The sequence below is a fragment of the Dipodomys merriami genome, unplaced genomic scaffold (genome assembly GCF_024711535.1).
Source record: "Dipodomys merriami isolate MVZ:Mamm:240054 unplaced genomic scaffold, mDipMer1.0.p SCAF_456, whole genome shotgun sequence".
Lineage (NCBI taxonomy): Eukaryota > Metazoa > Chordata > Mammalia > Rodentia > Heteromyidae > Dipodomys > Dipodomys merriami.
In genome coordinates, this window is record NW_027206020.1 from 815,465 (window position 1) to 831,686 (window position 16,222).

The 16,222-nt window shown below is 51.3% G+C and overlaps 1 protein-coding gene across 4 annotated transcripts; it reads left to right on the forward strand.

Annotated features, from left to right (window-relative positions):
* The first annotated feature begins 253 nt into the window (after window positions 1-253).
* On the forward strand, window positions 254-15,106 carry LOC138808581 (endoribonuclease YbeY-like). 4 transcript variants are annotated; one of them, XR_011366509.1, is made up of 6 exons: window positions 254-529; window positions 5,472-5,723; window positions 6,804-6,932; window positions 10,022-10,118; window positions 12,064-12,132; window positions 13,974-13,992. XR_011366509.1 is itself a non-coding variant. In XM_069994874.1 (5 exons), the coding sequence occupies exons 2-4, from the start codon at window positions 5,514-5,516 to the stop codon at window positions 10,082-10,084; spliced, it is 402 nt and encodes a 133-aa protein (XP_069850975.1). In that variant the 5' UTR covers window positions 254-529; window positions 5,472-5,513; the 3' UTR covers window positions 10,085-10,118; window positions 12,064-13,742. The 4 variants fall into 4 exon arrangements, 3 of the variants coding, with proteins under 3 accessions (XP_069850975.1, XP_069850977.1, XP_069850974.1); XM_069994874.1 differs by lacking the exon at window positions 13,974-13,992 and having other exon boundaries at window positions 12,064-13,742; XM_069994873.1 differs by lacking the exon at window positions 10,022-10,118 and having other exon boundaries at window positions 256-529; window positions 13,974-15,106.
* The last annotated feature ends 1,116 nt before the right edge of the window (window positions 15,107-16,222 follow it).

Below are 16,222 nucleotides of genomic sequence, written 5' to 3' on the forward strand. Positions count from 1 at the left end.
GCGGCGCCAGGAGGAGGAGCAGAGACTCGGGAGAACCTGAGGGCGGGGCCCGGGGGCACCCGGGGCACCGGGCGCGGAGGACCGGCCCTCACAGCCCGCCTGCCGGAAGCCCGGGCCCTGCAACGCCCCCCACCGGAAGTCCTGCCCCCGACGTTCACCGCCCGCCCGCCGGAAGCCCGGGCCCTGCAACGCCCCCCACCGGAAGTCCTGGCCGCGACGCTCACCGCCCGCCCGCCGGAAGCCCGGGCCCTGCAACGCCCCTCACCGGAAGTCCTGGCCGCGACGCTCACCGCCCGCCCGCCGGAAGCCCGGGCCCCGCAGCGCCCGCCCGCGGTTAGCTGGGGTCCGACGCCCTGCCTGCACTGCCCAGTGGCCGCACGGAGCCCTCGGCGCGCGAAGCCGCGGACACCGGCCAGAGGGAGCGATTCGCTCGCTGCGCGCGGCGGGCAGGACCCCCCGCCAGGGACCGCTTCCGGTGCCCGGTTCCGCTTCCCCCGCGCTCCCGGCCTTTCCGGTCCGCTTCCGCCCGGTAGGTGCGCCGCGGTTCCCCCTCTGCGGGGTGCTCGACCCCGGCGTCCGCCTCCGGCCTTCCTCACCGCTCGTTCTCGGCCTTCGGCGCTGCCACCCCGCGGTGTGCGCACCCTCCACCCCCCCTGCGGTGTGCGCATCCTCCACCCCCCCCCGCGGTGTGCGCACCCTCCACCCCCCGCGGTGTGCGCACCCTCCACCCCCCCGTGGTGTGCGCACCCTCCACCCCCCGCGGTGTGCGCACCCTCCACCCCCGCGGTGTGCGCACCCTCCACCCCCCGCGGTGTGCGCACCCTCCACCCCCCGCGGTGCGCACCCTCCACCCCCCCCCCCGCGGTGTGCGCACCCTCCACCCCCCCCTGCGGTGTGCGCACCCTCCACCCCCCCCTGCGGTGTGCGCACCCTCCACCCCCCGCGGTGTGCGCACCCTCCACCCCCCGCGGTGCGCACCCTCCACCCCCCCGCGGTGCGCACCCTCCACCCCCCCCGCGGTGTGCGCACCCTCCACCCCCCCCGCGGTGTGCGCCCTCCACCCCCCCCTGCGGTGTGCGCACCCTCCACCCCCCCTGCGGTGTGCGCACCCTCCACCCCCCCCCTGCGGTGTGCGCACCCTCCACCCCCCCCTGCGGTGTGCGCACCCTCCACCCCCCGCGGTGTGCGCACCCTCCACCCCCCCCGTGGTGTGCACCCTCCACCCCCCCCTGCGGTGTGCGCACCCTCCACCCCCCCTGCGGTGTGCGCACCCTCCACCCCCCCGCGGTGTGTGCACCCTCCACCCCCCCGCGGTGTGTGCACCCTCCACCCCCCCCCGCGGTGTGCGCACCCTCCACCCCCCCCGCGGTGCGCACCCTCCACCCCCCCCGCGGTGTCCTCACCCTCCACCCCCCCGCGGTGTGCGCCCTCCACCCCCCCGCGGTGTCCTCACCCTCCACCCCCCGTGGTGTGCGCCCTCCACCCCCCCGCGGTGTGCGCCCTCCACCCCCCCCCCGCGGTGTGCGCACCCTCCACCCCCCCCGCGGTGCGCGCCCTCCACCCCCCCCCCGCGGTGTGCGCACCCTCCACCCCCCCGCGGTGCGCACCCTCCACCCACCCCCGCCGTGTGCACCCTCCACCCCCCCACGGTGCGCACCCTCCACCCCCCGCGGTGTGTGCACCCTTCACCCCCCACCCCCGCGGTGTGCGCACCCTTCACCCCCCCCCACGATGTGCACACCTCCTCCCTCTGTGGTGTGTTCAACCTCCACAATTCTTGTCTGCCCTCCTTCCCAGGGTCCTCCATCTGCGCCTCCATTGCCACATGCAGCTCTGCCGTCACAACACCTCCATCACCCCATGCACCCCCATCACCACACACCTCCATCGCCCGTGGCCGCGTGCACCCCCCCCACCACACACCTCCATCTCCGTGTGCATCTCCCTCACACACCTCCATTGCCATGTGCACCTCCACCACATGCACACTGACATACTCAGACATCTCCCCACGCCTTCACACACACACATCCTCGCCTCTCCCCACACTTCAAGCACACTCACACACCCAGTCTCCTCCCCCTGCGCTTTCTGTAAGAAATGAGAGGCTTTCTGTAAGAAATGGGCTCAAGGCTATATTGGGGGACAGCTGGGCTGGGGTGCTCCAAGTAGACATGTGTTGTACAGTGAGGAAAAAGGTGAGGTCTAATTGGGAATCTTTATTAAAAGGCCAGCCATAGCATAGTGGGCTCCTGTCTCAAATACCAGCAGCCAGCAAATGCAATTAACCCTGTTAGGAAACAGCCATGAAGGCCAGAGAGGAAAGAAGGAACAAAAACACCATCAACAAACGAATTCCGCTCCAATGGAGAGCTGAAGTGGAACACGATGGTGACCAGAGAAGAGCCAGGAGACAGGACAAGAGCATGGAGACAGGTGGCATGGTGTAATGGTGCCTGAGCTGGTCTGGACCCAAATAGAGTGAGGTCAGGGGGCAGAGTCACAGGAAACTCCCAGTCCCAAGCACCGGACTGACAGGCTTAGTAACCTATCAGCCAAGTGCCCGTCCCTACCTCCAGGATTCAGGCATGCCTGAAAGCACCCACCACATACAGAAAAAGCAGTTTATTGCCACCCTCACCACTGGAGAAGAAGAAGTGGTGACAGACTTTTGTTCAGGGTCAAATGTATAGTCAGGGCCAGGGGAGGGAAGTAAGGAAAGTCCTCTGCATGGGTGTGCAGCTGAATGCTGAAGCCAGCACATAGCTGGGCAGGGTTTTCTGATTGTAACAGTTAGGAAGCCTTCCCTAATGCAGCTTGGGGCCAGGGGTAAAACTCTGGGAAGTGAAGTGGGAGGAATGGCCCAGCTTGAAGGCCAGTTGCAGTTAGGCCTGGCCAGATCAACTGGTTTTGATGGAGGGCCTGAGGACCTGAGCTGGAGGGAATCCTACCAACGCCCATCTCCTTCTCCAATGAGAGAACTGGCCTTGTTAGTCCCTGCTGACAATAAAACTCCTTTGCTATACATGCCTGTGCCTGTGCCCTGTCTCTGCATGGTCTCCTGGGATGATTGTTTTCATCCATGATCATACAGTGGTTTCACACCCTTCCCTTTTCCCTCGCCTCTTTAAAGCCAGAGAGATGAGAGGGAAATGAAGTATGGTCAGCTTATGGCAAATACAGGAGATATTCCTTTATCTACTTCCCTTAAGATTCAGGGACCAAAGTCATTTAGAGGAAAATGAAATAGGATAACTTAAACTGAGGCCTGGTGAAGGCCACTCAGAAATACGGTATTTAGAAACATAGAAGTGGGGCTAGGAATGTGGCTTAGTTGTAGAGTGCTTGCCTAGCATGCATGAAGCCTTGGGTTCAATTCCTGAGTACCACATAAGCAGAAAAGCCAGAAGTAATGCTGTGACTCAAGTGGTAGAGCACTAGCCTTGAACATTCAACGAGGCTCAGGGACAGTGCCCAGGCCATGAGTTAGGGCCCCAGGACTGGCAAAAAGAAAAAAGAAACATAGGGCCATCTTTGCTTCAAAGAGAGAGGACAGGATGCATTCCTTCGTGAAGGATGTATGCCTTCCTTAGAAAAATGTTTCCCCCCACGGCCAGGTGCTGTTGGCTCAAGCCTGTCATCCTAGCTACTCAGGAGGCTGAGATCTGAGGATCGCAGTTCAAAGCCAGCCCAGGCAGCAAAGACCATGAGACTCCTATCTCCAGTAACCACTAGAAAACTGGAAGTGGCACTGTAGTTCAAGTGGTAGAGTGCTCGCCTTGAGCTGAAGAGCTGAGGGACAGCGCCCAGGCCCAGAGTTCAAGCCCCACGACCGACTAAGGTTCTGTTTTATGGCAGGATGTATTCTTACCTGGAAGAAATGTTGGGGGGCGGGGGAGGATGGGAAGGGGAAACAAAGGAGGAGGCTACAATGCTTGATAGGAAATGTACTCATTATCTTGCCCATGTAATTGTAACCCCTCTGTACAGTATTTTCACAATTAAAAAAAAAAATGGGGCTGGGAAGGTGGCTCAGTGGTAGAGCGCTTGCCTTGCATGACAGAGGCCCTGGGTTTGATTCCTCAGCACCACATAAGCAAAAAGAAAAAAAGCCGGAAGTGGCGCTGTGGCTCAAGTGGTAGAGCACTAGCCTTGAGCTGAAGAGCTGAGGGACAGCGCCCAGGCCCAGAGTTCAGGCCCCACGACTGGACCCCCCCCCCAAAAAAAATGTTCCCAAACATCCAGAAGCTCAGAAAGTAACACCAGGAGTGATTAGAGCCAAGATAAAACATCCAGCTTTGCATAACTTTGAAGCCAGACCCCTTGCCTTTACCATATAAATGCCCTAACAGCCAAGGAGCTGTGTGTCTGTCTCCCAGTGAGAGCACCCACAGTTAGAGTCCCCCTGCCCATCTGTTTGTGTACTTAATGAAGCTACTAAGTTTTCTTACCATCCTGACTTGTCCAGAAATTCTTTTTTTGGGGGGGGGGGGTTGGGGGGGGGATTCGGTCATGGGCCTGAACTCTGGGCCTGGGCACTGTCCCTCAGCTCTTCAGCTCAAGGCTAGCGCTCTACCACTTGAGCCACAGTGCCACTTCCAGCTTTTTTTTTTTGCTTATGTGGTGCTGAGGAATCGAACTCAGGGCCTCATGCATGCAAAGCAAGCGCTCTACCACTGAGCCACCTTCCCACTGAGCCACCTTCCCATCCCCTGTCCAGAAATTCTTACTCTGTGATCAAAGTCAAGGACCCTAAGTGAAGAGTTCTACATTTAAAGGGAAACTTTACTAAGCCTCACCTGTCTCTGGTGACATCCCTACACTTCCATCCCCCCACACACTCTGGTTCCACACCCTTCCTTGTCCCTCACACACAGCCATATCTCTCACTATTAAGGCTCCTTTCCTTCCTACTATAGTCTTAAACCTCATGGCCATCGTCAGTCCTGGTTTGCTTGGGCCTCCATTTCTTCCTTTTCTATCCTTCAGTTTCATATCTTCCTATATTAAATTTGAATTCCTCAAAGATTTGAACAGATTACATCAAATAAAGTGATTGGTTGTAAATGCACGTGTGTCTTTTGTCGGTGTCAGGGCTGGATCTCTGGGCCTAGGCTTGAGCTCTTCAGCGCAAGGTGACCACTCTACCGCTTGAGCCACAGCGCCACTTCCAGTTTTCTGGTGGTTTATTGGAGATAAGAGTCTCACAGGGGCTGGGGGTTTAGCCCAGCAGAAGGGCGCCTGCCTGGCGCACCCAAGGCCCTGGGTTCAGTTCTCAGCCCTGGTTTAAAAAAAAAAAAAAAGTCTCACAGACTTTCCTGCCCAGCCTGGCTTCTGAACCGTGATCCTCAGATCTCAGCTTCCCGAGTAACTAGGATTACAGGCGGGAGCCATTGGCACCCGGCTGCACGTGTGTCTTTACAGAATTTATCACTTTGTAGAACTGATGAGTCTCTTGATTTTAACCATAGGTTCCTTGCAAACATTTGGAAGTGCTGGGTGTTCTTCCTGAAATGACTTTGGTGATTAGAAACCTACAGCGAGTGATCCCCATTCGGAGAACGCCACTTCGAAGGAAGATGGAAATTGTAAGGAGTATTTTAGGAGTGCGGAAGTTTGACCTGGGGCTCATCTGTGTTGACAATAAGAGTATTCAGCATATTAATAGGATCTACAGAAAGAAAGATATCCCAACTGATGTGCTTTCTTTTCCATTTCATGAGGTAAAAAAAATAAATTCCTTCTGATCAAGCTTTCTTGTGTGGTTAAGCAATTTTAGGATAGATATGGTTAGTTTTTGACATTTTTCAAAATTACGTAAAAGTGTAGAATGTGGGACTTCAATAATGAATATTTTTAGATTGGGATAATGGAGTAACACTGGAAAGAAACCAGGGTAAACATTTTAAACAAATATGTTATAGATATCTATATTGAATAGTATAAAGCTTTGCTCATTGCTAGTAGCCAAAACTTTGGAGCAACCCTTTTGGAAAGTATTTTGGCAATATACAGCTCTTTGAGAGCCTTTAAAACTTACATATGGGCTAGGCACTGGTAGCTTTTTTTTTTTTTTTGCCAGGCCTCGGGCTTGAATTCAGGGCCTGGGTACTGTCCCTGAGCCTCTTTTGCTCAAGGCTAGCACTCTGCTTGAGTCACAGCGCCACTTCCAGCTCTTTCTGTTTATGTGGTACTAAGGAATCGAACCCAGGGCTTCAAGCATGCTAGGCAAGCACTCTACCATTCAGCCACATCTCAGCCCGTTAAGTTTGTTTATTTTATAATTTTATTATTTTTTTTCTTTATGTGGAATTGAACCAGGGCCTCATGCGTGCTAGGCCAAGCATACTACCACTAAGCCACATTCCTAGCCTTGGCACTGGTAGCCTAGCTACTCAGGAGGCTAAAATCTGTACAAACACAGTTCAAAGCCAGCCCAGGCCAAAAAGTCCTTGAGACTCCATGGGGGTGGGGAGAGAACAAACCTGGATGGAGATGTGGCTCAAATGGTAGAGCACTAGCCAAGCAGTCAAGCCAGTCAAGTGAGGCTGGGTTCAGAACTCAATGTGTGCTGTAATCTGATAGTTTCACATCTGAGAAATCCAGTCTAATGAAGGAAAAGCGCGTAGCAGTTGTGTCCACTCCACCCTAGCCCTGGCCAACACCCAGTCTCCGGCACGCAGTGTGGTCTGAGCATAACTGTGGTCCGAGAACCAGGTGTCCTCTGGGGTAGCAAGCCCAGCCCTGTGGTTGGATTTCTGTTGCTGAGATGGTGTCCTCCAAGTCTGTTTCCTCATTTATAGAATCTGAAAGCAGGTGAATTTCCCCAGCCAGATTTTCGAGACGATTATAATTTGGGAGACATTTTCCTAGGAGTGGAATATATCTTCCAGCAGTGCAAAGAAAATGAGGACTACTATGACATCCTGATTGTAAGTGGTATACTGAAATCACACATCCTGACTAACATGACACAGACACAGAGAGGCTGAGAAGAGACTGTGTGCACATTACTATCCATAGTGTTCCAGTAGGAAAACTTCTAAGCATAGCACAACAGTGAGAAAATAGGAGCCCAACCCCCTCCTCTGATAAATCCTGATATCAGCAGAGACCTGGAGGATCAGCTGCTTTTTCTTTTTCTCTTTATTTCTTGCTTGCTTGCTTGCTTGCATGCTTGCTCTCTTCTGGTGTGGGTATGTCTGCACGCGTGTATATGCACCTGTGCAGGTGCATGCTGGTACTAGGGCTTGAACTAAAGGCCTGTACTCTTGCTTGGCTTTTTAGCTCATAGCTGGCACCCTACCACTTAAGCTATGCCTCCAATTCCTGGATCACGTGCTTATTAAGCTACCAAAGTGGGAGGGACACCAGCCTCTGGGACACTCCAGATTTGTCTTTCCTCAGCTTGATGTATGAGGAAAGTGTTCTGATGAGTGAAGAGTGTCAACAAGTTTGCCAGTTAGTTCGATCTTTTCTTTGGCTTCTGAGTGACCTAAGACAGGGCTTCCCAGGAGACCCCATGTGAAGGCATTACCTCTGCCGTGACTGTATCTCTGGGGCCAAGCTGAGGCTTGCTGTGCAGTACAGAGAATGAAGATGCAAACTTCCTTCCTGAGAGTAACAGGATGTGGCATAGCAGATGCTTAAGCCCTGGAATCCATGTGTCCAAGAGCTTGCACCCTGTAATATAAAACACTAGCTCTGCTTCCCCTCATCCCTGGGCTTGAATGCAGGGCCTGAGCACTGCCCCTGAGCCTCTTTGTGCTCAAGGCTAGCACTCTACCACTTGAGCCATAGCACCACTTCTGGCTCTGAGTAGTTTATTGAAGATAAGAATTTCATGGACTTTTCTGCCCAGGTTGGCTTTGAACCACGATCCTCAGATCCCAGCCTCCTGAGTAGCTAGGATTACAGGTGTGGGCCACCAATACTTAAAAATTCTGTTTTTAAGGGTGTAAGAAAATGTCTTATTCTGAGCCAAATAGAAATGACCCATGGCCCGGGAACATGGATTCAAGTTACTCTGAAATGTTCCATAATGGAAGAGGATGAAAGAGGTTACATGAACTTTGGGAGTTTGAGGGGTGGTTTTTTTTGTTTTGTTTTGTTTTGTTTTTATTTTTGGTTATTGTGGGGGGGGTTTTGGAGGATTCTAGGTTTTTTGGTGTAGTTTGGGGTTTGTGTGTGTGTGTGTGTTTGTTTTGCTTTGTTTTTGGCTGTGGGGCTTGAACTCTGGGCCTGGACACTGTCTCTCAGCTCTTCAGCTCAAAGCTAGCACTCTGTCACTTGAGCCACAGTGCCACTTCCAGTTTTCTGGTGGTTTATTGGAGATTAAAGCCTCATGGACTTTCCTGCCCAGGCTGGCTTTGGACTGTAGACCTCAGATCTCAGCCTCCTGAGTAGCTAGGATTACAGGCATGAGCCACCACTGCCTGGCGGGTTTTGGGGTTTGAACTCAGGGCCTAGTGTTTGCTAGGCAGGTACTCTACCACCTAACCCATGTCCAGCTCTTTTGCTTTAGTTACTGTTCAGGTGGGTCTCATGCTTTTTCCCTGGGCTATCCTGGACTGTGCTTCCTGCAGCTGAGATTCCAGATGTGAACTATTCTGAGATGGAGTCTCACTAGCTTTGTACAGGCTGGCCTCAAGCACTTAATCCTCCAAATCTTCACTCAAGGTCAATGATGTGACATGGCAAAAGATGACAACCTTTAGGTTGTAGAGGCTAGAGGTATGTCAAGCTGAAATGCCAGATTGCATCTAATAATCTCAGGGAAGTTATAGCACAGGGAATATAAAGCTTGCTAGAAAATGGGCCTAGCCAAATGAGGGAGATTGATGGAAGGAAGAGGTGATATTGATCAAAACCCATTGACTCTGGGCACCAGGGGCTCACACCTATAATTCTAACTACTTAGGAAGCTGAGATCTCAGGATTGTGGTTTGAGGCCAGACCAGGCAGGAAAGTCTTGGTTAACCACCAAGAAGCCTGAAATGGAGCAGTAGCTCAATGGTAAAGCCCTAACCTTGAGCAAAAAAGCTCAGGGATAGCCCCCAGACCCTGAGTTCAAGCCCCAGGACTGGGAAGAAAGAAAGAAAAGGTGGGGGGAGGGGGAAGGAAGGAAGGAAGGAAGGAAGGAAGGAAGGAAGGAAGGAAGGAAGGAAGGAAGGAAGAAAAGAAAGCAAGGCATTGGGGCTAGGATGTAGCTCAGTGGCAAAGTGCTTGCCTAGCAAGTGCAATGTCCTGGGTTCGATCCCCAGTACTAAAAAAGAAAAGACAAAAAAAAGTTTTTAAAAAAAAAAAGAAAGGCATTGTACTCATAACCTGACTTCACAAATTGAAATGAATAAGCCTAGCCAGGTGCCAGTAGCTCACACCGGTAATCCTAGCTCTCCACACAGAAAGCTGAGAGACAGAGGGTGAAGATTTGAAGTGATAGTGGTATAGTGCTTGCCTAGCATGAATGAGGGCCTGGGCTCAATTCCTCAGTACCACATACATAGAAAAAGGAAGGGTTGCTGTGACTCGAGATAGAACACTAGCCTGAGCAAAAAGCAGCTCAGAACAGTGCCCAGGTCCCAAGTTTAGTCCCCAGGACTGGCAAAAAAAAAAAAAAAAGATTTGAAGTGAGCATAGGCAGAAAAGTCAGTAAGACTCCATCTCCAATTAACCAGCAAAAACCAGCCTAAACATGGCTCAAATGGTAGAGTGCCAGCTCTTAGTGAGCAAGCAAATTCAGTGAGCTTGAGGACCTAAGTTCAAGCCCCAGAGCCACAGAAATAAAAAGCGGGGGGAGGGGGGTGGACTAAAGATAGCCAAAGATAACTTTGACTTTGTCTGCTATGTTTTAGTCTAAGGTCAGACAAGCCTGTAGGCTATTTAGTGTAGTTATGTCTTCTTGAGAACCTCCCATTCCTACACACACAAACACACGCTCACGCATGCACACACATACCTCAGGGGACCTCTGGTTCCACCAGCTCCAGAAAATTCTGTTCCCTGTCATTTCCTCCTCCAGGTACTCCCAAGTGGAAAGCCAACCCACTCTTCTACATCCTGGATCAACAGCAGACAGTGCTAGGGCTTGGGCCCCAGCTGATGTCCCTCCTGTCGTGGTATGGTAGATGGCCTCCTGCCACCCCACTGCAGCAGCTCCCCCCCATACACGTGGGCCTTGCCAGGCTTCAGCCAGCAGGCTCCCAACCTCCTACCCACAGCTCTGCACTTTTCTATCCCCCTCTTCTGGGGTGCAGCCCAACCCTGAGTCGATGGAGACAGACCAAAAGTCTCACTCTGCTCTGCCCACTTTGTTGAGCTTTTGTACAGAACTGTCAGTAATCAGGTGTGCTCCATACCCTGCGATCCCTATTCTCATGTTCCCATAGCTTTCCCTCTCAGTCGGACCTAGGGTAGAGGCTATGCCTCTCAGCTTCTTACCTCAGAGTGGCTAGTGCCAACCATCCCCCTTCCCCTCTTCCATTTGCTCCCTGCTCTTTGCTGTATAACATTCTTTGAGTGAGAGTGGTAGCGTCTCCCTGTGATGCCCAAGCTGGTTCTAAACACTTAGCTCTATCTCTAAGAGAAGAAAGGGGTATCTCTAACCAGGCCACCTGAGGATCCTTTACTCTGCCACAGAAAAGAACTTAAGAATAAGACAGATGGGAAATTTAAGCAGACTTATTAGCTACAATAATGGTGCATATTACTGGGTCCCAGTAGCTCAAGCCTGTAATCCTAGCTGCTCAGGAGGCTGAGATCTGAGAAATCCTAAACACTCTATGTTCAAATAACCAGCAAAATGCAGGATGTGGAGGCATAACACAAGTGGTAGAACAGCAGCTGTGATCTAAAAAGCTGAGCTAGACAGGATCAGAGGGAAACGGGAAAATATACAACAGAGGGGCCCATCAGCTGCACTGGACATTTGATAAAAAACGAACTAAGCAACTCAATGGCAGCAATGGGAGGGAGGGAAGGACAGGGAAAGAGGGAACAGCTGACACTAAGCAAAAGGAAAGGAATGTACATATCACCCCATGTGGAAGAAATAGTTGTATTGTCAAAGCTTATAGAATTCACAAACATGATAGACCATGATAATGACAATTTGCCTTGTGAAGGTTAAAATGTGTTTGTGACTTTAACTAAGTATCACTATCCCACAATACTATGAAATTTATGTAATCACTTAATCTCACTAATTATTAAAAAAAAGAAGAAGAAGCTGAGCTAGAGCCAGAAGTCTCAAGTTCAAGCCCCAAGCCAAAAAAAAAAGCACTCAGAGTTGAGTGTAGGCATAATAAACACATGCTGCTCTTTAGTGAGACGTGTATATGCTTTGGGTCACTTCTGGTTTTCTGTTTGCTTTGTTTTGCTTTTTGATGATCTTCCTCCTTAGCCCACTCCTAATGTGTGATCCTCCTGCCTCAGCCTCCCAGATGCGTGGGTCTGTGGGTTTAAGACTCGAGTGTAGGAGTGCAGTTTACATTCTCTTGGAATCTTTGTGAGGTAGAATTCCATGTGAAGGAATGAACATAAAAGAAAAAGTCTTCAACATTTTGTTTTCCTACTTTCCCTTCTTTCTCCTCTTTCTTTCCCTCCAACCTATGCAGTCCTCTCCCTCAGCCTCCCTAAGTGCTAGAACTACACTGGTTGATCAGCTGCTCAACTCTTTAATTGGCCCCACAAATTCTTTTTTTTTTTTTAATTTTAATTTTATTCTCAAGGTGATGTGTAGAGGGGTTACAGTTACATAAGGTAGTGAGTACATTTCTTGTCTAACTTGTTACCCCCTCCCTTATTTTTCTTCCTCTATCCCTCCCACCATCTCCCCTCACACACCCCCACCTCCACCCCTGCAAAGGGCCCACATCTTACGCAGGAGGGTAGTGAAGCTGGGTACTTCATTCCTGCCCTGGACTGCTATCAAGGGTCCTGTCCTACTAGCATCCTGGTTTGGAACCAGCCCAGTCTAGATAAAGGCAGCCCATGAACCTAGGGTGATGCTGAAGGGACAACTCTTAGATTATCCCTGAGCTGGCTTTTTAATTGTTCCAACAGGTGACAGCTACCCATGGACTTTGTCATCTGCTGGGCTTCACACATCATTCAGAGGCAGAGTGGCAGAAGGTATGAACATGCCCTAAGGAAGCGGGCGTGTGTTCCACCCAAGGCACCCAGGCTGATTGCCCAGCCCCGCCTCACTCCATGGCCAGAGACAGGAACCCAGGCAGCTGACCTTCCCTTTATGAAAAGGCTCACAGATGTTTGTTTCAAGTATTAGTATCCCAAATACATTTCATTGTATTAGAACTTGCTGTGGGAAGACAGGATCATAGCTCATCAGAAGCTAAAAGAATCATGGTTAGGAGATTCCATCTCCCAAAGAACCAGCAGAAAGCCAAGCTGAAGGCACAACTCAAGTGATTACAGAGCCAACCAAACAAAGCTCTTAGTCCAGAATCCTGCAGGGTACCAGAAAAAAAAGGCAGACCCGGGCAACATTTCTTTTTTTTCCTTTTTTTTTTTGCCAGTCCTGCAGCTTGAACTCAGGGCCTGGTACTGTCCCTGAGCTGCTTTTGCACAAGACTAGCACTCTACCACTTGAGCCACAGAGCTACTTCCAGCTATTTCTGCTTATGTGATACTGAGGAGTTGAACCCAGGGCTTCATGCATGCAAGGCAAGCGCTCTACCACCAAGCCACCTTCCCAGCCCCAGAGTTCATTTCTTTTTGAACAGTGTCACCCCTTCCCTCACTCTTTTCATCTCCACCCACAAGTTGTATAGTTCATTTTCAACATAGTGTCCAGTGAGTACTATTGCTACATTTGTTTACCCTTTGTTCCTACATTTCTATGCCCCTACTTACCCTCCCAAAGGCAGATAAATGAACAACCAAGACAAAAAAAAGAATGAGCCTGGTGCTGGTGGCTCACACCTGAGGCCCTGGGTTCAACTCTTCAGCACCACATACACAGAAAAAATCTAGAAGTGGCGCTGTGGCTCAAGTGGTAGGGCACTAGACTTGAACTGAAAGAGCTGAGGGACAGCACCCAGGCCCAGAGTTCAGCCCCCATGACTGACAGAAAGTAAGAAAGAAAATTATTAGAGTCGGGCGCTCAGCCCCCATGACTGAAAGTAAGAAAGAAAATTATTAGAGTCGGGCGCTGGTGGCTCACACCTGTAATCCTAGCTACTCAGGAGGTTGAAATCTGAGGACCGAGGTTCAAAGCCAGCCAGGCAGGAAAGTCTGTAAGATTCTTATCTCTAATAAAAACCACTAGAAAACCGGAAGTGGCGCTGTGGCTCAAGCAGTAGAGCATTCGCCTTAAGCTGAAGAGCACAAGGACAGCGCCCAAGCCCAGAGTTCAAGCCCCATGACCGACAAAAAAAAAGAAAAAGAAAATATTAGACATTACATACCATTATGCTACATGTTTTAAACCTGAAAAGGTCCCAAAATTTCATTTTTTTGAGAAGGTCGTGGGGCCTGAACTCTGGGCCTGGGCGCTGTCCCTCAGCTCTTCAGCTCAAGGCTAGTGCTCTACCACTTGAGCCACAGCACCACTTCCGGCTTTTTTCTTTTTGCTTATGTGGTGCTGAGTAATCAAACCCAGGGCCTCATGCATGCAAGGCAAGCACTCTACCACTGAGTCACCTTACCAGCCCTCCCAAAATTTCTTAAGAGATGATTTTCTTGTTTCAATAAATAATAAAGAAGGCCCTCCTGGTATCTCAGTCCGCCCCAGGCCCTCCTGCGTTCCTTCTTCCCCCAGTCCTCGGTACCCATCCCAGTGCCAACCCGCTGCCTGCCTGTGACGCAGGTGCTGGAAAAGGTGCCCAGCCTCTGGTACCTCCCTTAGGCCTGAACCCGACCAGCCCCCCTTCTGGAGGTGGCTTTGGGGAAGGCCTTCCAGAGTGCAGAGAGCAACTGGAGGCCTGACCAGTGAGTGTTCTCCTGTGTTCCAGATGTACCTCCAAGAAAAACAGGTGCTGGAGGAGCTAAGCCGACACACGGGGGCCAGGCTCCAGCCCCTGAGCAGGCGCCTCTACTGATGCCATGGAACTCCAGGACAGACAAGGGCCAATGGGGCCCTCCACAAGGGAGCTCTGCTAGTGGTGGTAGTGTCCACAGACTACAGAGGCGCCAGCCAGCCCACGCTGCATTCAGAAAACTGTCATCATGCTTGTAAACAAAAGCATTCTAAGCCCTTAGAAGTGAGAGGGCTCATAAAAACCACTGTGCTGCTTGAATGCCTAGCCACCTAACCCCCAGGAGCTCTGTGACTTGAACCCTACAAGAGGAGTGTCCAGGCTGGCAGCACTCCTGCTTGAACTGTGTGGTCATTATGGAAGTTGCAGAGCCACTCTTCCCTCAGCTCCCCTGTGGTACCCTGTGGACAGGACCCTAGGGCAGTGAGGGCCGAGGAGCTCCACCACCAGTCCACAAAGCACCTGTTCCCTAAGGTGCTGAGCAACTTGCCAGAAAATCTCACTAAACAAAAAAGAAAAACTCACTAGGTCTGTGTTTCCTGTTTTCTGAAAGTGGAAATAAGCCCAAAGCTTACATCCAGACTTGGTGGGCGGGTAAGGCGGGAACTGGGTCCCCATTTCCTCCGAGGTCCCCATCACGCAAAGCAGGACAAGGGAGAAAAAAAAACAACAAACTTGTCCCCCTACTTTTAGATAGCAAGTTAAACAAAAATAGACATATAGGGGCTGTCTCCATTTGCCCTCCCCTTTGAGATGTTAAGAAACTTCAAGGCTCCTTAAAAAAGTAGAAATGATACTGAATGGTATGAGCTGCTATCAGATCTAGAGCCAACCATGAGTGAAGGGCAGTTAACAGGCAATCAATAAGAGACTCAACAGGGCTGGGAAGGTGGCTCAGTGGTAGAGTGTTTGCCTCGCATGCGTAAGGCCCTGATTCCTCAGCACCACATAAGCAGAAAAAGCTGAAAGTGGTGCTGTGGCTCAAGTGGTAGAGCACTAGCCTTGAGCTGAAGAGCTGAGGGACAGCGCCCAGGCCCAGCGTTCAGGCCCCACGACCAGCAAAAAAAAAAGAGAGAGAGACTCAAGGATCTAGCCACATCCATGGCATTGTCTAGGGGATTGTGTGTGCGCATGCCTGCCTGCGTGCACATGCTGATCCTGGAGCTTAGCCTGAACTCAGGACTTGATTGCTGTCGCTGAGTTTTTTGCTATCACTCTACCAGTTGAGCCACAACTCTGCTTCCAGCTTTTTAGTGGTTAATTGGAGATGAGAATCTCAGGGACATTCCTGCCTGGGCTGGCTTCAAATTTCAATCCTCAGATCTCAGCCTCCTGAGTAGCTAGGAGTACAGGTGTGAGCTTCCAGTGCCTGACCTGTCCAGGAGGCTTTCTGTAGTTCACCTGGGTGAGCTTCAAGGACCCTCAAACACAGTCCTTGGATTGGTGGGTCTCCTTGCCATAAAAGTAAGAGCAGGAGCAGGAAAAGGGCCTGGCTAGGCAACCAGGGCAAAGGTATCCTCCCACAGAGTCTGTATCCCTCACTACAGCCTTGAGGGCTCCCCACAGGCAAACCACTAGACATAACTTCATCATGACCTGGGACAGTTAACCTGTGACCCCAGACATGTCATGTCCCGTTGCCCATGAAGAACTTACTTGGGGTTGAACTGGATGCTAGAGCTGTGCACCAGACGGCTCACGGGCTGAAGGAAGGGCTGTGCACCAGATGGGTGGCCTCTCAGGCTAAAGGGGCAGGTTGCACGCAGTCTCTGATTGGTTCTGGGGACTGACGGGGCCCACAGGCTGTCCAATGATCTTGAGAAGGGTATTGTTATCTCCTATAGAGACCCTATTAATACCCTTGGAGGCGTGTCTGTCCATGTGAACATTTTAGCCCGCTCCTTGGTCTCTAGGCTCACCTGTACACTAGGTCCTTTAGTGAGGAAGGCACATGGCGAATGTGGCAATTCTGACTTGTTGGGCTCTGACCTGCAAGCTTCCAAGGGTATAAAGACCAGGACCACCCTGAAGAGGAAGTTAGTAAATGAAAAACTTACCCTTTAAGGCACTTAGTGAAAATTTACTCATAATTCTTGAAATTAATATCTTTAAAAGCTGTGCATGGTAGCCCATGCCTGTAATTCTGGCACTTTGGAAGTTGAGGCAGGAGATCTCAAATTCAAAGCCAACTAGGGCTACATAATGAGATCTAAAACAAAATGGGG

Coding starts and splice junctions, on each gene's coding strand:
- LOC138808581 (XM_069994873.1), top strand. CDS start 5,514: ATGACTTTGGTGATTAGAAACCTACAGCGAGTGATCCCCATTCGGAGA. Junction 6,933..12,063: donor ACTACTATGACATCCTGATT/GTAAGTGGTATA, acceptor TTGTTCCAACAG/GTGACAGCTACCCATGGACT. Junction 12,133..13,973: donor CAGAGGCAGAGTGGCAGAAG/GTATGAACATGC, acceptor CCTGTGTTCCAG/ATGTACCTCCAAGAAAAACA.